Here is a 22,928-nt window from a genome sequence, read left to right as displayed (position 1 = left end):
TGTTCAATAGACTAATGTTAGAGTTTGGATCAGGATAGATACTTTGAGTCTTAATGGCTAGTAATCTAAATTTCTATTAGGCAAGAAGAAACGGCTTTCCCTGCTCACACATATAAAACTATTTGATGGCAAGACACGAAAGACTTCTATAAGAAATTAGCTTAGCTTAGCGTAGCTTAGCTTGATTGACTACTCACATCCAGCTTTAATCGTTTAACCTGAGAAATGCTCTATCAAAAGTTGAAAAACCATTTTATGAAAGCTTCTTGCCATTTCTTTGAATAGTTTTCGATTTTTTGCAAATTTCACGATCGCAGGTGTGGCTCCGTAGAAAAAGTTCCACATTGTCAATGGTCTCCGTGATTGACCGAGGCTATCAATTTTTTTCAGAGGTAAAAATAATGGTGCCCAAAATGCTCTCTCTTTATACGTTAATAACGACACCGGCCACGTCCTATTAATATAGTGATAGATTTGAAAAGTGAGGAAAAGATGGAAGAATAATTTTGTGCTTTAGGACCGAGGTTACCTCTGCATCATCAAAAAAATTTTGGAAAATTTATGAAATTTTTCACTATCACTTTGAAACTAGTTATTCGAATATGCTTATATTATTTTTACCCATTGACCTTAGACTATATCTGGAAACACCTGCGTTGATGAAACTAGGCAATGCAATTACAAAATGTTTTGCGGAATATTTGGAATCATCTGGTAAATCTATTATTTCCATGCAGATGATTTTTAAAGATTTTCAGAACACTGATAAAGAGAGTATGCTGTATTGATTCTTTCCAATTCAACCTTTCATTTTAATTAAGGATTTTGAAGGGTTCACGGGGTGACGCAAAATACGTCTTAATTTCAAAAGTCAAAAAACCCAATTTGGCGATAAATTTTATCCCAAAATTATCCCGGACTATAACCATATTCGTCTTGGTTCTCTAGCCGTGATTTGGAACCGAAGCGATATTTCCTGTTGATGTTTTGGCTTTTCAAAGTTAGACATTTTTTGAGTTTAACGCTTGGCGACGAACGTGCCAAAACGGTGAGAAATCAATTAATGACATTTTTACACTTTTATATTCCAGAGACTTTTTTCAATCTTTTTATATTTAATTTCAAAATAATATCGCAAAGAATTGCCGAGACAGAGATAAGCATTACTGATAAAAAAAATTCCCTTGTGAAGATTGATAAAAGGGTATAATTTTTATTGACAAATTTTATTTTTAAAGTTTTTTTTTTTCTTTAGGCCTTTTACAGTTTATGTCAATCAAATTTTACATGTAGATAATCATAATGAGTAAATTTTCTTGAAAAGTTATCTGTAACAGAATAAAAAATTATGATATTTAAAAAAAATCAGAAAAGAGTAACATAGTTGATTTACTCACACGAACACGGAAAAAAATCAGAATCTTAATGCTTCGCACTTAATGTGCATCAACTTGTGTACCAATTTTTGCAACAACACTCTGCCTCACTAGACTCCCTTACTCGCTTTTAGAAATTCCGGAAAGAGCAGCATCATAATTCGAGGGCCTTTAAGGTTGATCCACTATAAGAGGAAACTTCCGTATGAAATTTTTCCCCTTATTATTGAATAACATGGAAAAGAATTCTCCGAATAGGATTTTGACACACGCGAAAAAAATTATACGTCCGATCCTACCAACGCCTACTGCACTTCTTATTGATGATAAATCACAAAAGACTTCCTTAAGAAATTATAGTATTAAAGTACTAAAAATACTAGTGTCTAAAAATTGTTGATGTAATTTTAATTAGACTCAGAAGTTTAGAGCAGGAATTTCGGGGGTTCTTCTAAATGACAAATTTATTAATTGAAATGTTTTTGGAATGTAAAATATGAATAATTATTGGGATTAAATACCGTTTCAAATGCACTAATGGGTGTTGTTTATATTTTATTCAGTAATGCGTGACGTATTATAACTTATTTTGTAAGGGCCGCTGCCGTCTTTTTAAAGTAGTGGGCTTTAAGTAATAGGTTATTTCAAAACTTCCTACTGTTCTTCTTTGGAGATTATTACTCGAAATCTTTGGAGTTGTTGTTTTTTATTACTGGTTTCGATTGCTACCCTCTAAAGTCTTTTTTTGCTTTTAAAAATTTATTTTGAGCTAAAGCTGCCTGTTTTGAAGGCTTCATTCAGCAAAACAAATCATCTCGTTATGTTGCACTGCAATGCAACTATTTGTGTTATAAGTTTGATTAAAATTTCTTCAACATTGTGTGATTGTATTTTCTATGAATTTTGTTTGAGTCCTCCCATTACTGAAGAGCTATCAGCACATGTGTATTCCAAATTTTATAGAATTTGATAGATTATTGTTCGAATTTGTCATTTTCACTATTGATTTTGTATGGGAGCCTATAGTTTTAAAGCCGGAGGGATTATCCAGTAAAATTACAAATTTGATGAAAGAAATCTAAAATAATTCAAATTCAATCCTATATTTGATTGATTTTTTTATTTTTTTTTAAGAATGTCAAATAATCATTATTTGACATACATACATACGATTTAAAATCTGCTCAAGAGTTATAATATACTTTTTTCAATTTTTTTTTCTTGACTTTTGTTGAGTAATTCCTGGATTTTGACCAAATTTGTCCGGAGATTTCCCGGGTTTTTGGTTGACAAATTTAAAATAAACTGTCTGGATTTTTCCAGGTTTTTAGTTAAAATAGCGCGGATTTGTCCGGCCCGGAGATGTACTGGAAAAATTCTGGCAACCTAACCTTAGAGCCAAAGGGGTATAAAAGCAAAAATAATCCATTTTTTGTTAATTATGCCAAACCCAAAGGATTTTCTATATCTTTTTATGAAGAATTCAATCATCGTTAGTTTTGTTTGTTAATAAGTGTATCGGTGAAAAGTGATGTGCTTTAAATGAAGAACATTTAAGGATTGTGAAATTTTTTAGTAAATACATCACTTTTCACCGATAAGGCTGATGAACTAAGTTAGCAAACATAACTAACGGTGAATCTATATTAATTCATAAAATTAAAACTTTGGTCTAAAAAAAACGCGGTATCATACCATCAGTGATAGTCCATTATCAGACTATCGGCCATAACGATTCACAACCAAACCCCGATTGTAACGAACTCGATGGTAACAAACTAAGACGACAATCCATCGATATTACTCAATTAACTCCGTTTCTGAGTTGACAGGAGCTTTTCTGAGCGATCACATACCATCATTTTTGTTCGTTCGCACTGTACTTTTCCGCTTGTGGGGCGAACGACGCATGGCCTACTAATGCGTGGAGGTAGATTCAATTCTATCTGTATCTACCGCTTCATAGTTGATGGCCCGTGCTGAACAAAAATTTGGTATGTGACGATAATGTATCTAAATAAATTACTTCCCGCTCATTTTCACCATCTTTTATTTCTTCTAACTTTCTATCCGTCTATAAAATTACATAATGTTCAAATAAACAGAATTCGAAAGAAAATACTTCCGAATCTCGTAATACTTCATCTCTTCTGAAATCTGAGATTAGTTAAATATCATACAATGGCACTGTTATTTCAATGGGATTCTTTAAATATTGAGAAGTAGCATGGCCGATTTGATTATTGTTGACTTTTCCATCCTTAGATGGTGATGGTGTTGGTTGTATTTTCCTTGTAATAGTTCATATATAAAAACTTTTCAAAGCGAATCAATTGACACCGTTTGCGACTCCAATTTAAACGGTCAAATCAATTTCAGTGATAACACCGTATACAGCACTCAACCCGCTTCAACGACCTGCCAAATGCTTGCACCCTTTGCACCCCAGAACAGGAACAAAGTCTCTCAGCTTTCCGTATATTATCAAAATGCAGGCGGCATGCAAACTAAAACCAACGAGTTCCTGTTAGCCCTCGCGACAGCGAATACGACATTGTGATGATAACTGAGACGTGGCTGAAAGATGACATTTCCAACTCCGAGTTAGCTTCAACCCATAACATTTACCGCTGTGATAAAAATTCTTATAATAGTCATCTTAAAAGTGGTGGTGGTGAATTGATTACGGTCCGACACGGAATCGATGCAGTATCCGTAACAGCACCTGATTGCGACAGTCTCGAACAAGTTATTGTGCGTATAAAGCTTTAACATCTTTCTATATACTTGTTTTTTGTCTACTTCAGGCCCAATAGCGAAACTTCTTTGTATACATCGCACATGTCCGCCTTTGACTATATCCTAAATACTGCAACCTGCCAAGACTTCGTTGTTGTAGCTGGGGATTACAATCTACCGAATTACCATTGGAGCTACGACGAGGATGCTAATGGATTTTTGCCAGTGAACGCTTCCACAGAACAGGAACTCGCTGTGATCGAATCGACAATAGTTTCCGAATTATCACAGATGTGTTCCCTCGTAAACGTTAACGGCAGAGTTCTTGACCTCACTTTTATAAACAGATCCGACCAAGCGCCCACCAAAAGCAATTTTAAACACTGACCGTCATCATCATATCATCATCCATCAATTCTACTCCTTGAGTATAGTTCCGATGAGCCTATAGGCACGGGTAGCCCTCTCAGACAAAATTAAGACTTCGCGCACTGCAACATCGAAAGGGTTGCTGAATTATTAGACGAGACAAACTGGCAATCAGCTTTTGAAGATCTGAATGTCGATGATGCGGTAACAGCTTTCTAAGGTCAGCTTTGGAGCGTACTATGCGAGCACACGCCCCATAAACGATTTACCCACCGTAAGCCTTATAAACTTCCTTGGTGGAACTCTGAACTGCGAATAAACCGCCATTTGGTCCGAAAAGCTCGCAAACGCTACTTCCGAAGCAAAACGGTTGATAATAAAGCACACCTATTGAGACCAGAGAACGAATATTCGGCTTTGCGCAATTCCACCTCTGAACGATACATCCAGAATATTGAACGTGATATAAAGCAAGATCCTTCTACTTTTTGGAAGAATACTAATAGCCGCCGCCTCACAAACATCCCAAGCAACCAAAAGTCTCGTTAAAAAGGTCGAACACAGCTTAGTCAGCATAATCAATGTGCTCAAGTTCCTTTTATTTAGCCCAAAATTTAAGTTTTTATTGAAACTTTGAAGTTCCATTACAGATTTGAACGGCCTTCTATTCAGCCCACAAGTAAACGTTTAATCAGCAAAAACAAAAAAGTTATTCTCCTCTCCTCTCTTATTTTGGTCACCACCAGCCCATGTGGTGCTGCCGGTTTCTCGGCATCCATCTTCATTCCTCCCATCACCTCCCTCAATTCATCTTACACGCCAGTGTGCTACACAATTATTTGATTCGCTTACTCAAGCAATCAAACAACCTAATGGGAAAAAATAGTCTTGGTACCAAATTTGAATCCGATCCTACGAGATGATAGCCAAACACGCTGCCACGACGCCACGCCTAGATGTTGCTTTACCAGCAGCTAAAATTCGAAGTGGTTATTAGCTTCCTAGAATACCCGCAAGGGCAGCCAGCAGCCAGCAGCAAAGACGCATGTTGATTATGGCTAAGAAACATTACGAAACGGGCGTATAAATCAATCATCCGTTAAAATAATATCGGTTTAAAAAAAATTGAATTCCATGTTTATAGCTAAAAATTATACAAATTCTTGAGTTTATCTTGATATTTAATTAATGAATTGCTTCAACTGACTTTCAATGTGTGATAAATTCGTGGTAAGTAAATACAGTTGATCGAAATTTTATAAAGTCAAAATATTTACTCTTTTAAAAAACAATCATTTGCGAGTTAGCTTCAAGTTGTTCTGAGTTGAAGTTTCAATATAAATTATACATTTCAACAATTTCCAAGCTCCAAAAAATGATTTATTTATTATATACCCTTTTGTGATGTTCGTTCACATTTCTTATTCATGAAATGGCGGACATGTCTCAGAAAAGGCTATTTGAGGAATATTTTGGAACTTCGAGTCCATAAAAGGCTATTAGAGACCCAATTTGTAACTTTTATTCTGAATAATGCGATTGACATGTCACAAAAAAGGCTATTTGAGGAATTTCTTGAAACTTGAAGTTCACAGAAGGCTTTTTAAGGATCTTCTAGGAATTTGAAGTTTACAGAAGGCTATTTGAGACCTAATTTGTAACTTTTATACTGTGTGGGTGCGATTGACATGTCACCAAAAAAGTTATTTGAGGAACTTCTTGGAACTTGAAGTCCACAGAAGGCTATTTGAGACCTAATTTGTAACTTTTATGCTGTGTGGATACGATTTACATGTCACAATAAAAGCTATTTGTGGAACTTTTTGGAACTTTAAGTCCAAAGAAGGCTTTTTGAGGAACCTTTTGTAACTTTCATGCTCACATTCAAGAAAATTCGGCACCAAATCCCTTTGGAACCTTTGTTCAGCGAAATTCGAACTTTGGAGGCACGAGTTTAAGTAGATATGAGACTTTTGGTTGCTTGGGATTGTTCCTTCATCGGTCACGTTCCAAGAACGCACATCGGGTACTGCTAGAGAGTCAGCTGATTTGTTTGCCGAATTTTTCAGCAGTGTGTAGAGTTCGCAAACCTTAAACTGTGACGACGTTTACTTCGAATCTTTGCCTACCTACAACATTAGGCTGCCACAGCTTGATTTCACTATTGAGGAGGTGTTTATTGCTTTGAGTAAGCTCGATCCGTCGAAAGGACCCGGTCCTGATGGGATTCCATCGTTGATGGTATCAAAAATTGCAGCATCTCTTGCCGTACCGCTACGTATAATTTTCAACAGATCGATTTCTGAATGTGCTTTTCCCAGCTCCTGGAAAACTGCTTCAGTATCTCCAATCCTTAAATATGGAAACTCTCACCGAGTAGAAAACTACCGGCCCATATCAATCCTGTGCTGCTTTTCCAAAGTGCTCGATTCTTTGATATACGAAAGGCTATATTCAGCAGCTAAACCGATACTCACCGAATACCAGCACGGATTTGTATAGAAAAAATGGACGCTGACAAACCTGATGTGCTATGTAAATGAATTGCACACCGTAACAAACAAAAAAAAGCAAGTGGATTCAATATTTATCGACTTTGCCAAGGCTTTCGACAAAGTACAACACAGCATAGCAATAACAAAGCTCGAACGCTACGGTTTTTCTTCATGGATAATAAAATGGCTGCATTCCTACCTGTAAAACGCCAAGGTTACATAAACATCCGAGGACACACTCTACAGAATTCGACATGCCAGCTGGTGTTCCACAAGGTAGTCACCTAGGGCCGCTTATCTTTGTGCTTTTCATAAACGACATAGCTACGACGACCTACCTCAACTCGACTTAACTACTGTACGCCGATGACCTAAAAATTTACAGATTTACTCGATAGTGGACTGCATTGCTCTTCAGGAAGATATGAACAAATTATTGTTATAGTGTGATACGCATGGGATGGAAGTGAGTGTTGGAAAGTGTAAATGCATAAGTTTTTTCAGGACTAGAGCATCAATTGTATACAACTATTCGCTCAGGGACTCCACCTTAGAAAGAGTTTCAAGGATAAAAGATCTCGGAGTTACTTTTGATCAAAAGCTCTCGTTCGCACAGCATATCTCGACTACCACAGCAAAAGCGTTTGCCTTATTAGGATTTCTTCGTCGAAATACCCTGAGTTTTGAAGACCCCTACACAGTAAACGAAAATTACCGAGTTCGGTAATTTTTTTACCGAAATCCTAACATGTGTAAATCGTTAAACTGTTCGGTAATTTTTTCGGTAAAAAATAAACGAACATCGGTAAATCGATTCTTCATTTACCGATGTTCATTTATTTTTTACCGAAAAAATTACCGAACAGTTTAACGATTTGCACATGTTAGGATTTCGGTAAAAAAATTACAGAAATTGGTAATTTTCGTTTACTGTGTATGCTCTTCAAACAGTATTCTGCTCATTAGTACGAAGTGTACTGGAATATGCTGCACCTGTTTGGGCACCTTACTAATCCGCACGCTCCAGCTCGACCTCGACGTATCAAATTCGATGTTTAAACGTTCGATCCGTGATTTAACTTAATTTTAAAATGGTACATTGTATGTTACTTAGGCTAATTTTTAATTTTAAGTTTTGAAGTCTGTATGACTTCACGGTCAAAGACTCCAAATAAAATAAAATAATAAAATAAAGAGTTGAACATCTTTCTATTTCTTATCTTTAAATAAATGTGATGCATATGAAGCCTACTCCGTTATAACATTATTTCTGTAATCTTTTGAAACTTATCAAAAAGAAACGAGGATGAAAACAAAATCAAGAAATTCTTCGATTGGTTCGATGACTATCAAAATAAATTAAGTGTACTTGGGACTTGAAATTAAAATCGATAAGCTATGTTATCGCTCGATAAGAAGAAATAAAGCAAATGTCAATCAAAGATAGCAATGTTTGTTTGTTCACAAACTGTACATTTTTTTTAGAAAAAATCTGTTTCATATTCATTATCATATTCATCAAAACATCCAAAAATATGGTTACGATATTTTTTTTTCCAATATTTTGACCTGGAACTGAGCACTTGACTTAGAGACATTCCAAAATATTCATTCTTTGAGAGTATCTCTATTGTTTATCCGTTTATCGAGAGTATTTTGGCTATGCGAACCAACTTTCCAACTGAGTCTCTCACATAAATTTAATGATTTTCCCTGAAGTACTTGAATGATTTTTTACGGCAGTTGAACCAAAAAAGGTAGTTACTTTAAGTATGACCGAATTACTCGAAAAAATAACAAGTAAACATAGCTGACGGCTGCCAGCGTCAATCAGGGAGCAACAACAAAACAACAAGCGCCCGGGCCCGGTTGTCTCTGCTCGCTGAAATATGAATGCGAACAACGAAGCGAACCATCTCCAAAACCAGAAGCGCAGCTCGCATAGCATACGTCACCAAATTAGAAAGATACCTCATGAATGATGAATTCCAATTAAGCAAAGCGACTTTTGTTTGTTGTTGGTAGGAGCCAACAGATGCAACAGTAGCAGTTTTAGATACTAATAAACTTTTCAAAAGGGTGACCGATCCCAGTAGGTTGTTTTTTTTTTTCGTTGAAATTAACGATTTTTTTCGTAATCAAAGCAAGCTTCGAATGCACCCAGTTAGCTTTTAATAAAAATCTAATCACCTTTTGGAAGTTGAACGAAACGACAAGAACCATAATTCAGAATTTAGAGCGGAGAAAATCCCAAGAAAGAAGAAAGGATCAAGCGCTCCTCCCAGTGGTGAAGAGACACAATCGAGCCACAGCCACAGAGCACGGATGTTTCCGATTGATGGAAAGTTGGAAAAGCGGGCGGAACCCCGAACCCCGGATGGGTTCGAAGGTTTGATGTGGGTTCAAGGCCTGCAATGGACGCGTCCTCCAGCGGGAATAACTACGTCGGACAGGAACCAATATAAATGTTTACCATAAATCTTCATCGCGCAGACAAACACACGTAGTAGAACAAGTGCTGCTACTGGGTGTTTTGTTTAAAATTGCATGTATTTTTTTTTCTTTCCTGTTTATGGTGTCCTTTGGTGGACACGTATGTGATAAAACACAAGAAATAACGGCGAGCGAAGGGTTTGATAAGCTCGGCTAACGGCCCGGAATTGCTATTTTACTGCTTTAAGTGGAAACACACCAGCGACAACACTAAACTCGTTTTAGAGTGTACTTTTATGTTCGTCGGGGGGTTTTCCACGACTGCTTGGATTCCCGAGATGATTATATTTAAGGTGGCTCGCTTTGATATGTTTTTTTCCTTCAGTTCGTGAGAACTAAGAAGAAAAAGAAGAAAAAAGTACTTACCAGATAAAATCCTTACAATGCGAACAGAACGTGGGCTGCTTGAAGAAGCGCGGGATGAACCGATGATCCTTGACATTATAGACGTTCTTCTTCTTGAGCGCACCTTTTCGGCCACGATTCCGCATAGCGAATTTGTTCTCGCTCTCCGGTATTTCTTCCAGGGTGTTCTCCTCCTCGGCCATGATGATGATGATGAAGAATGGTTCACTTTTTCGCACAACAAACGATTACTTCCACTCCAAATGGTGGATGCGAAGAAAAACGGGGAAAGCGCAAGGAACGAAAAACACAACCACTTCCGACCCGTTCCTGGATGATAAGTTTTTCCTCCGATTTTTTTTACTTTTTGGGCTATCACTCACTCACTCACGGTTGTTGGCGTTTTGTGTATTCTGTGTGTTATTCTATTATGATAGCTAGAGCTTTCAGACAAATAGCAAAGCAGGGCCTGCTACTATTGTTGCTTCTCGCCTAGGAAAATTTTATGAGAATGAAGAAGGTGAATACTTGTTGGTTCAAATCGTAGGTAGGCACACACTGTGGGCTTTGTGGGCTACTGAGATCGCGGGAATGCTCTCACAGGAACAAAACTCAAGAAGCAGCAGAAGGACCAAGCAAGTGGTCTCATTTGGAGAAGGACCTTCTCTTTTCCAACTCCAACTTCAACCGATTCTCTTCTCGTTAGTCGCTTCACGACCAAACTGGGGGTTTGTTTAGATTTCCCACCCAAACGAACGAACGGAAGAAAGGTTCTCACGCTCTCTTTTTCTCTCGCCAGAGTTTTCCACCAACATGACCACTTGCTCTCACTCATTTGCTATAGTCACTGGTCAGGGTCACTCGTGGAAAATTTTCGTACCCGCTACACGATTTTCTCCGGTGTGCTTCAGTAGCAGCCGGTGGTGGTCTACTGGTTATTTTCTTTTCTTGAACATGAGACACTCACTCCGAATTGCAGGTCAACACACGCGCACATCCTTCTCTTTGTGGAAATGTATTGGACTGGTAAGGGGCGGTGGATTTGGATGAGGGTGGGTTCTGTTGGACGTTTTGAGGAAACATTTTCAACAACTTTTCTTTCTGCTATTAGAACGGTTGGTACACAGTGGCACTCAGCGAAGGAGGGTTGAGAATGTACTGGAAAAAACGACTTACTAAAGGAACATTTTCTGTTTTCCATTCAAAAATCGTTCTCAAATGATTTCTTAGAAGCCTCGTAATGTAACTCAAATGCGTTTCTCGGAAAATATCAAGCTAGAACTCTTTAGTTTTCCGTTATTCAAAGTTTACGAAAAAAAACCGCAAAAAACATGCTTCGGAAAAAGACTATAAATCAGCTACGGAATGATCCCAAAAAAATTCACTTAAGGTCCAAGAAAACTGAAGTTAGGAGCTATAAGTTGCGCACAAGGATGTTTACTGTGACTGAAACAATGTTGGTGGTTCTTCGATCGAGGGATACTGTTTTAACACCATTTTTTACATTTTTGTGGTCATAATTTTTTTTTTAATCTAAAAAATATATCCTTATGCGCAACATGTAGCTTCTAAATCCAGCTTTCTTAGGAACTGTGGTGTTTTTTAGACTTTGAATAACGTAAACATTAATTGTTTAGCTGAATATTTTTTGAGAAACATATTTGAGTAACATAAAGAAGTTTTCAAAACTGAATCAAAGCAATCGAAAGATTCCCTTTAATTCAACCACGGTATAAGAAAAGTCCAGACACCGATATTTCGATAGCAACTAACTATCTTCTTCAGTGAGCGTGTTCAATCGAGTAAGTTGCTACCGAAATACATGTATCCAAACTTTTCTTATACCGGGAATCTTTCGATTTCTTCGTTCTGTAGAATTATTCAACCAAGTAGGCTTACAAGTTGGCACAAGAATCACAACACATATTAAAGTTTCCAAAACTATAAATTTCGTAAAAGCAGTAGAGGAACAAGAGAGATATAGCGATTTTAAGCGTAGAGTGTAAAATTGGCATGACACATAGAACAAAAATCCAATTATTTTCTTTTAATTTTGACACCTGTCGTTGGTATTGCAAACCTTGCAAAATTCGACAAAAAATTTTCTGTCGGAAAAATTTACCTGTTTAGCTCGATTATATATTCGGAATTTCTTATTTTTCCTTGAAAGTTGGATGGCACTTTCCTACTGAGATAGTGATCAAAAGTGATCGATGCGCACTCTGGAATCGATATTGCGTACTGCTGGAAAAATTATTCCACAAACAAAATCGAGTCTCCAGTCAGTATGGTCAGTGCCTAATGTCTAATCAGGGAGTTTTTTTGTATGGCCTTCAGTGTGCGCCCATAAAAAAGTAATGCTGCAAAATTAAAGATTTCATAAATTCATTGAGGGTCCCAAAGGATATTTTTTATTTGCATGCGTCTGAATAAAAAACAAGCCGCCAAACTTTCAATATTGCATTATATTAATATGAATAGAGAATCTGTATTAGAAGATACGCGACGTCTGATCTCTATAAAATAAATTTTTGGTCACATCGCGGAAAGCATGGATCAAAAAATCCTCAACACTGTTGTTCCTGCTCTATGTTCAAGCTCTAAAGTGAACGCTCAATAAATCTAATAAAATAACAGTTGATTTGATTCGAGGTGGATCGCTGGTGGTCTTGAATTTGGTTTCTCAGTTTGTATCACAACCACGAACACGCGCCAAATTTGCGCCTTAAATCATAACTTCACATAACGAGCTTTGAAAGAAGTTGTCCGAATTACAACGACAATCACAATACTCTCCTTGGTTGAATTATCATCTTGGAAGCATGAAGCTCTACTGGGAAAGCTGGGATCGTTTAAAACCGGTTCGACAGTTTTTTTGTATCGTTTGAAATTTAAGGTTTCAGCAGTTCCTCATAAAAAACGTTCATATTTCAGTGTAAACATTCGAATAAAAACACAAAAAAGTATACTTCGTTCTGAACCTTTGCCAATTTTACCATGAAGGTGATAGCTTTGAATTGATGTTTCTATGCAAGATAACAGAAAAAGGGTATAGGCTTAATGGCTTAAAAAAATGCGAATGATTCCAGGCAATATTGGACTTTCTTGTCAATCAACCGAATCCGACTATTCCCAAATTTTGAACAAAAAAATTTTGGCAATCTGAATTGAGAACTGTACCTAATAGGTTAATTTTAAAATAGATCAGCTTAATCATCCATCTTTTTGAATGATATAAACCAATTCTTCCTCGAAAAACTTTAGAAAAAAGCTTCTAGAATATTCAGCTTTTCTGATAAACTCGTGAAATTAAAAAAAAATTACATTACCTTATTGATGGGAATACTTACTTTAACTATTGTTCTATTGAAATTGGAATTCATTTTAGTATGCTTTATTAATCGAGGGATTAACTATAAGTTTTCATTCTGCCATGTAGAGTTCAGACCTCGTTCGTTTTTGGCAACATTCGATTTTGGCAACATCCTATTTTGGCACATTTGCCAAAATCGAACTATTTTTTGGAACGACATTCATTTATAGTTTTCGCTGTATAAGGACAAATATAATCTAGAGAAACACCATAAATACGTTCTAAACTGTTAATTAAATACAAAAACAAAAACAAAAATTTCAAAAAAAATATACTAAAAAATGATGAAAATTTTATAAAATTTAAAATAAAAAACAAAACAAAACAAAAGACTAAAAACGACAAAAAATGTAGAAGAATGACGAAAATATGACAAAAAGTAAGAAAAGAACATTTTAAAAAACAATAAAAATGCAAAATGCATCAAAAGTTTGATTAGAAAAAATAACAAATAACTCAAAATGGTAAAAAATTTAATAGAAATTATGTTAATGATGATAATACTAGTTTTTTTTTAAAGAAAAGAATGAAAAAAATGAGAAAAAAACCGTTCGATTTTGGCAACATTCGATTTTGGCAACAGAAAATGTTCGGGTTGATGTTGATAAAATCGAACGAATTCTATTCTAGTTTTTAGAAATTGCATCTTTTTGACCCGTTTCCTCAACTAACTCTTAAGACTTCCAACTTGGAGAATTAAATAGCAGTGATAAGTGTGTTTTACTTGATACAATTTTTTTCGGAATTCTGACAGTACAGACCCCGTTCGATTTTGACAACACGCGCGTACATTTTGTGTTGCCGAAATCGAATGTTGCCAAAATCGTTTTTTCTCAACTTGTTTTTCACTTGTTTAAAGAAAAAAAATTATCATTAACGTTATTTTTAGTCAATTCTCGACCATTTTCAGTATTTTTTTGTCATGTTTTTAATTTAATTTTAATTAATTTTAACTTTTCTTGTGTTGTTTATAAAATTTTGTTTTTGTCATATTTGCTATTTTTGACATTCTTCACATTTTTTTTTAAAATCATTTCAAGTCTTTTCATTGTTTTTGTTTTTTTTTTTATTTTATGAAATTTTCTTCTTTTGTCATTTTTGAGTACTTTGTGGTTGTATTTAATCACCATTACAGAACGCAAAAACATGTTTATGGCTCTTGTCTAAATTATATATGTCCTGTAATAGTCAATTTCGGCACATGTGCCATAATCAGATGTTGCTGAAATCAAATAATGCCAAAATCGAATGTTGCCAGAAACGAGCGGGGTCTGTAGTGGATTTCTTCTTCGGTAAAAAGAAAAGAAAGAATATCTAAATTGGCACTGTATAAAACTAGAAGGTTCAATTACGATTTATTAGAAAGCACATTACAGTTTACTCAACTAGGAATTAGAGGTCGGAACCAGGCTTAAGGTGAAAATTATTTTCATATGTCAAAGTCATGTTTTTGAAAAGTTCGAAAAAAGGGTGCTAAACATCTGCCTTGGGAACACCAAACGACATATCCGACATCGTAAAGTGTTTTCCACAATTCACAATGCCCAAAATTCAGCCTTTACTCCAATCATGAGTTCTGAATATTTCAACGCCATTGGCATAAAATGAGTACGCCAGCGGCAATGGTTCGATTTTAGACCACCGGCATTAACCACCCAGTTGAAAAAAAAAACAAAATAAAAGCGTTTCAATGTACCTCTCTATCCCATTACCATATAAAGGAGGATGAAAACAATGAATGCATGAATGGAACTGCTCTGTCAAAGTTGGACGTGCGTAAACACCTCAAAAAACCTGGCTATTTCTTCAAAAAACCTGGCAAAGTCAAGGCATTTGATTCCAAAATTTTCACCGAAAATCCAATCTAGAATTATTCAACAAAATTCAAGAAAAAAACTTGGAATTTTTTTATCAAAGCCCATCAGCAGATTTTAAATCGTATTTTGAGCTTCAAAAAAACCTTTCATGATTATTTTTATAAAAAGGGCTAAAAAAGTTGCGTTTTTTACGCATAAATAGAAAAACTTACAACCATTTTTTTTTGTTAGATTTAGCATGTAAAGTGAATGAATCCGTGTAAAATCCGGGCATTTTCAACGAAATCCGGCCAACCGGACCGACCCGGACATTTCCCAATTTTTTTTATATATCCGGACAAACCCAAAGAATATTTAAATAAGGTAGTATTGAGAGTCGTATTGGATTTTTTCGTGACGACACAAAAACGAATGTATCAAAAATCTATATGCGAATGGCAGAAATTCTAAAGAACGACATGTTTTAGAACGAAAATGAATTCCAATTTCATTTTGATTGTGTTGTAAGGCCTCAATTGTACTATATTATGAAATTTGTTGGTCCTTTGAAGATTGCATGTTTTTTTTCTCAACCGGTTTATTATATTCAATTCTTATGTGTAACAATTAACATCACTTAATGATTGTTAACTCGATTTACTAAAAAGCCAATAAATGATTGTGGTTTTGTATAAAAGTTTGTGTTTCGATTACTTTATTGTAATAAGGATTTTCAACTGCACTGACTTGAACGTTTTCATGGAAGATTTTGAAGTAATTTTATAGTTTTACTAATTTGAGTAGGGAAAATCCACCATTTTTTTCAACTTCGATGACCTATTTCATAAAAAAAATACTCGTTAATCCAACTTCTTCTAGTATAACAAGTTTTAAAAGTGGAAAATTTTCCATCTTCTATCCATCTTGGAATTATCAACGAAAAAGGCAAATTTCCTAGTAAACTAAAAGATTTTTCGTGATTGTGACGACACAGTCTGTACCAGGCACTACCCTCTTTAAACATTCCTTGGGACAAACCCAGATAAAGCCGGGCAACCTGGCAACCTTAACTATCAGGAGGTGAGATCAGATGGCCAAAAATCGGAAAAAATGTTTTTTTTTCTATTTTTATGTAAATTTGACATTTCGTCAAAATTTTGTAACAGTAGAAGGTACCATGATCGAAATATTGATGAATAAAGATGAAAAAATTGCAAAAACTGTATAGTTTTTCGGAACAATAAATTTTGCAACATTTTATTTAGAAACACTTAAGACATAAAAAAAAGTGTTAATTTAGGTTGCCAGATTACACGGATTTATCCGAGTTTGCCCTGACATTTTATATAAAATTTAGGAAAAGTCCGGTCCTGCCCGGTTTCTCGGAATCCATTGGAGGAGCACGGATATGTTCGCATTTTCATTCTCAAATCAAACTTTAAAACAAATGGTATTGTAATTTTTTTTTTATTTATGCGTCCAAAACGAAATTTTTTGAGCAAGTTCAATGAAAATAATCATTAAAGGTTTCAACTAAAATACAATTTAAAATCTGCTGATAAGTTTTGATAAAAAAAAATTTTTCCAATTTTTTTTTGTCTGGGTTTTGATGAAATTTGCCAAGATATGGCCTGAATTTCGGTCGACAATTTTGAAATCAGCCGCCGACCGTGGCCTAGAGGATAGCGTTCAAGTCTTCTAAGCCAGAGGTCATGAGATCAAGTCTTGGTCACGGCAAACATAGTACTCTTTCTGTGGGTTGGTGGTGTTAGCATTAGTAAAATGCTAGCCATTATATCCTTGAAAGATGTACGCTTAGTCTTAAGTAGAATATAGATCTCTTCAAAGAAACATGAAGTTTCACTGAGATCCTATGTGTAAAAAAAAAAAAAAAAAATGCCCGGATTTTGACAGGTTTTCTGATAAAACAGCCAGATTTGTCCGGCCCGGATACGTGCTAAAAAAGTTCTGGCAAAAGTTTTGTGTGGCTTTAGAGTTCAGAAAATGAAGATATCACAATCAAAACAGATGAAAGCCGAAATTTGAAAGATTTTGGACGCGATCTTTTTGTGTGTCCTTAGTCCCGCCTGAAATCTTAATTTTATCCAAGTTTTAGATATGTGCTAACAAAAAGATTTAATGAGTTTAGCTGCAGCCACTCGCAGCAAAGAAATTAAAAGCGCTTGTTTTGAAACTTGTGCAGTTTTTTGATATTTGGTCTAATTATTATGAAAGATTTTCAAGCGAAGCAAGCGCTGCAACCAAAACATGCCACTATGAAAACTTGATCATAGTATGTCAAAAAAAATGATCTAAGTCAACTAGTTTCGATCATAACAAACTTAAACGATCATAAATTTGTTTAAAAAAAATTGAATACATTTTTGTCCGTTTGTTTGTATGGGGATCTCCCATAGTGATATGTGAGGAGGCATTCGGAAAATTACAGAGAAAAAAAACTTTTCCTTGTTTCATACCATCGGCAAACAACCTCCGGCCAAGCTGCCCGGCTGTCCGTCAAGGTTGCAGAGAAAAGATCTGTGTTTTTGACAAAAAAAAATCTCGAATTCTGTGATTTGAACCTAAAATTCTGTGATGGTTTTCTGTGACGCTTTGTCTATGAAGGAAATCATGTGAAACATCATCAAATTAGAAACTATTTACTTTAAGAATAGGAAAAACAACATTAACATTCATTAACTTGTTTTCATATTTTGATGAATTAGAGTCAAAAATAAACAGTCGAAAGTGACATAAAAGTTAATAATTATGAAAATCTGTACAAAATTTTAAAAATCTATGAATTCTGTGAAAATTTTAAAAATTCTGTTATCTGTGACACAGATTCTGTGATAATTTTTTCCTCAAAATACTGGGATAATACAGATTTTTTTGTGATTTCGGCAACCTTACTGTCCGTGTGTATGTAAGCAGGCAGTAGGAAGGTAGAAAGTTGTTGAGTTCGACTCACCGACGACAATTTTTTTCTTGTTTCTGGATGAAGTATCCGATAGGATGAAATCCCATAAAATAATTTTCTTGTTACGTTTGAATGTTTGTATGTAGTGGTCCTGCATAATTTTGTCCGAGAACTCGAGTCTTTATGCCAGAGACGGGAAAACAAACATATAATTTTGGGCGCAATACACTTTTCAGCGCATTTTCGGCACATACATAGTTAGCTACGAGCGGCATTGAAATTTTGCAACCTCTTCTTTGGAATCTTGGAATAATTGAAGGCATTCGAAGATTTTTTTAAATATACATATGTAAGCCAAGCACATTATGTTTACAGAAATATGCGCGTATCCTCGTAGATTATTTAGAAATTAATACGAGTAAATCGCGTAAGGATCAGCGTAGAAAACATAAGAAACACTTATATCAGAAATTTTCTACTTTCAGTTTCATAACACTGAAATAATCGAACTTAGGAAAAAGATTTTTTTTAGCTACTTCACCTTGATCTGCTAGAAGGGCAGTAATGTTTTATACTTTTACATAAAAATCCAACGAACTACGCCTATGAGCGTAATCAGAACTCATTAATTTGGGTGAGAGTCCGCTCTATTGCCGGGGCAGCATATTCTGAGCATAGAAGAGGTAATGTAGTAGGTAGATGTGATAACGATGAACTCTCAAATGAGAATATTCAATGATATTAAAAAATATCATTTGAGGATTTTTTTTTTCGAAGTAGATATAAAACTTAATGACATTCCAGCCTGACCACCACGTCATACGCGGTAGGAAGGTACACAAGAGAATAATTGGAGCAGCAGTTGTACGTCGTCGTCGCCAATAGTCTAGGGCTGCAACCTGGAGGACTTCGCGCGAAGCATAATGGGATCACGGAAATTCAATAGGCATTTTTTTTTTCGTAGCTGTTGTTGTACGGCTTAAGGAAGACTCAAAACTGCCCAGTGCCCCAGTGGCCAAGGCAAACGAGAGCTAACAGGCAACGGCAAAAGGGCACCAGCCCGGCACACATATAATTCAATTATTGTATTATTATTATACACTGCTGAAGCACGAAAGTCCGGTGGGAATGCACGTGGAATGAAAAAAGTAAGTATCCAAGTAGCCTTTGACGTCCCGCACTGTACACTTATTTGATGGATATTTTTTGCGTTTTTTGCTGTTATTTAGTTTTGCACTACAAAGTTGGTTCAAGGAAATTGGATATTATTTTTATCCATCCGCGGATCGTTCATAATCGAACTAAAATATATACCCCTATGTTATGAACGACGGTTAATAAACATTCAATAAATCGCATTCTAACTCGTCTCCAACTAGGAAGATTACTGTATAACTAATATCTTTTCCACGGTCCACAATCAGGCGGGTTGGCGCGCTCACAGCATCTTATTAGTACGACGATCCGAATGCTGAGAGGAGAATCGGTTGGAGTCGAGAGTTGTTCTCTACTCGCTCTACTCGGCTCTGCTGCTGCTCCTGTGCCGAAAAAGCAACCCCGGCCCGGAACGCCCCAATCCACCCCCGACGATTTTTTCGGGGTTTCACGCCACGATTCGCTCGTGAGCTCTTGAGCAAGGGGAAAAATAAAAATCACACATTTTGCCATCTTCATCATCATCTTTGCTCACTCATAGTGTGTATCGTCGTGGGCATTTAGCATGATCTTTTTTTTTCAGTCGTCGTTGGTGTACCCATTTTGCAAATTTTTTCAGCTCTAGGGTTTTAGCGCAAATACCCGGAAGATCAATAAAAAAAATTTCTTTAATACACTTGGTGGGCTTCAGGCCAAATTTACACTTCCCAATCAGCTGGGTGAGAACCCCTAACTAAATTAGTGGAAAGATGCTGCTGCCTGCCCCAGCAATGGAAGAGCACCAGTAAGCTTTGTGTATTTGCTCAATTGATTTCGCGTTCCGACCACGGAGATGTGAAAATTTATTGCTCTCGCCAAAAATACACTATCCAGTAGCAGCAGGTAGTAGTAGGCTGGGGGATTTTTTTCTTCCACCCATCAGATCAGATAGTCGGTTCCATCGATTCTGCTTCTTGCACAGCACACTGCGATTTCAATCGACACTTGGTTTGAGGAAGAGAAAAAAAACGCTGGCCTACTAGATGGAGGGTTTAATCATCCACTAAAAGAAAACCCCGAGCCAAATTCTAGCACCACTTACAAGCTTCTACACAGCAGCTCCAAACACAGAAAAGAATGACACTTCAACACACTTCTTTCTTCTCTTGAACAGCGACGAAGAAGAAACACCTTTCCCCAAAAATCTTGGAGCCAACACACAGAAGAGCCTAGAGGGCTCGAACCGAATCGACGTCGACGAAACACGGCAAATACACGTTCGATCGAATCGACATGACAAATCAAAGTGAGCAAGGTTCGGGCCAGTTGGAACAGCACAGGTCACAAGCAGCTCCCCATAAAACGTTTTCTCTGCTCTTGGATATTGGAGAAATCTCCCACACGGAGCGGATCTCCGGCTGGGCACTGGACACCAACCAGCAGTCGCAGTCAGGCCGCTCCCCAGCACCCCAGAAGCAGAAGCGGAACCGAGCGTGGGGTAGGCCTTTTGGAGCTCTACTAGCTGAGATGACCCCAAACCAATACTCGATGGACGTCGAATTGAGAGAAAATCGAAAAACGAGAACTGAGTGACTGAGGAGAGTTTATCAGGGAAGTGACCGAATTTGAGATACTGGTGAGTGGAACGTGCTTTTTGACTCCGAAATTAAGTGAAATGTTTACATATCCCAGTTTTAATTATCTCTGTCAATTTTCATCCAATTTAAAATCAAATTTTTCCATGAAAATAAAAAAAAAATCGAGTTTTGAAACGAAATTTTTCGTCATAGAATCCGGAGGTAAAGTAGGCTTTGATCAGTTGTCGAACTCGTTTTGCTTCTTCAATCCCTTTCGAATTCAGATATCAGAGAGCAAAGGCTCAGATTAAAAACTAAGATTTTTGATTATATATGCAAACCCAGTTCGATTATTGCACAGTTCTTTTTTTTTTTTTTTTGTAAATTCTTTATTTGAAACGGCTCGTACCTTTAGGCTTTAAGGAGCCAAACTCGTTTTGTTTGATTACAATTGTGTGCTTATATCTAGTTCACTTTTAAAGAAAAAAGAAGATAGATAGGGAAATATGAAAATAAAAAGAATTATAGACGAAGATCAATAGCTTTTAGGAAAAGGTATATTTCAAACATGTAGTCCAAGTCTATAACAGCCAGCACATCTCTCACTGGAACATAGGGTGGTTTTCCTCGGGCCCGAAGGGATTCTATCAAATTCGTTCTAGCGACAAGATGAACCTCGCACGACCAAACAATATGCTCGATGTCGTGGTAACCTTGGCCGCAACTACACAAATTGCTGCCAGCAATATCAAAACGATAGAGTACCGCGTCTAAGGAACAATGATTGGACATGAGACGGGAAAATATACGAATAAAATCCCGACTCAGGTCCAATCTATTAAACCATGGTTTAAGGCTTACCCTTGGGATAATCGAGTGGAGCCACCGACCATCCTCATCCTCGTCCCATTTGCGTTGCCAGTTGACAAGAGAGTTTCTTCGAACTAAAAAGTAAAATTCGTTGAAGGCGATTTCACGCTGATACGTGTCACCTTCCATCGCCCCCACCTTTGCCAGAGAGTCTGCCTTCTCATTACCCTCTATCGAGCAATGGGAGGGAACCCAAACAAAGGTGATGGTAAAGCGACGTTTTGATAAAGCACTCAAACTATCCCGTATCTTCTCGAAGAAGTATGGTGAGTGCTTTCCCGGTTTTATTGAGTGAATTGCTTGAACAGAACTCAGACTATCCGTTACAATAAAGTAGTGCCCAACTGGCCTTGAAGCGATACTGTCCAAAGCCCAATGAATTGCTGCTAACTCTGCTATATACACAGAGCATGGTGACTCGAGGCTGTAAGAGGCGCTAGATATTTCGTTGAACACTCCAAATCCTGTTGATTCCTCTATAAGTGATCCATCAGTAAAGTACATTTTATCAGCATCGACGTGTCTATATTTAGTTTCGAAAATTCTTGGAATCAGAAGTGGACGATGCGGATCCGGGATTCCACGAATTTCCTGCTGCATAGACAAATCAAACTGGACAGAAGAATCATCGTAGTCTGGGCTACAAACACGAGCGGGAGAATACGAAGAAGGGTTTACCTGCATCGACATGAGGATATGGTATATAGACATAAATCTGGTTTGAAAATTTTGCTCAAGAAGCCTTTCAAAATTTACAATAACCAATGGGTTCATGACCTCACACCTGATGAGGAACCGGAGTGATAGTAAATTGAATCGATCTTTTAGTGGGAGTATTCCTGCCAAAACTTCGAGACTCATGTTATGCGTTGAGGGCATACAGCCCAAAGCGATGCGGAGACAACGATATTGGATACGCTCGAGTTTAATGAGGTGAGTTTTGGCAGCTGACTGGAAACAGAAGCTACCATATTCCATCACTGAGAGAATAGTTGTTCGATACAATTTTAAAAGATCTTCTGGATGGGCTCCCCACCAGGTGCCAGTGATTGATCGGAGAAAATTGATTCTTTGTTGGCATTTTCCTTTCAGATACTCAATATGGGCCCTCCAGGTACACTTGGAATCAAACCAAACCCCAAGATACTTAAAACACCTCGATTGAGTGATCGTTCTGCCCAGGAGTTGGAGCTTAGGTTGAGCAGGTCTATGTTTCTTAGAAAAAACAACCATCTCCGTTTTCTGAGGGGAAAACTCAATCCCAAGCCCCAAAGCCCAGGAAGACAATCTGTTCAAAGTATCTTGTAAAGGTCTGTGCAGATGAGACTCAGAAGATCCTGTGACAGACACCACGCCGTCATCTGCAAGTTGTCTTAGAGTGCAGCCTTCAGAGAGACAACTGTCGATGTCACTTACGTAAAAGTTGTACAGAAGTGGACTC

The 22,928-nt window shown here is 36.8% G+C and overlaps 1 protein-coding gene across 1 annotated transcript in view; it reads right to left on the bottom strand.

Moving 5' to 3' along the window:
- Positions 1 to 20,350, bottom strand: part of LOC129743510 (protein kinase C, brain isozyme) — a 110,785-nt gene extending 90,435 nt beyond the window's left edge. The window contains exons 1-2 of the mRNA XM_055735543.1: positions 20,143 to 20,350; positions 9,839 to 10,309 (exon numbers count right to left, since the gene is read on the bottom strand). Of these exons, the coding sequence (XP_055591518.1) occupies positions 9,839 to 10,020 (182 nt within the window). The 5' untranslated portion in view covers positions 10,021 to 10,309; positions 20,143 to 20,350. The remainder of the gene's footprint in view (positions 1 to 9,838; positions 10,310 to 20,142) is intronic.
- Between the last annotated feature and the right edge of the window lie 2,578 nt (positions 20,351 to 22,928).

This window comes from Uranotaenia lowii, chromosome 2, assembly GCF_029784155.1.
Source record: "Uranotaenia lowii strain MFRU-FL chromosome 2, ASM2978415v1, whole genome shotgun sequence".
NCBI classification, from domain to species: domain Eukaryota; kingdom Metazoa; phylum Arthropoda; class Insecta; order Diptera; family Culicidae; genus Uranotaenia; species Uranotaenia lowii.
This window is presented reverse-complemented; position numbering and strand designations above follow the sequence as displayed.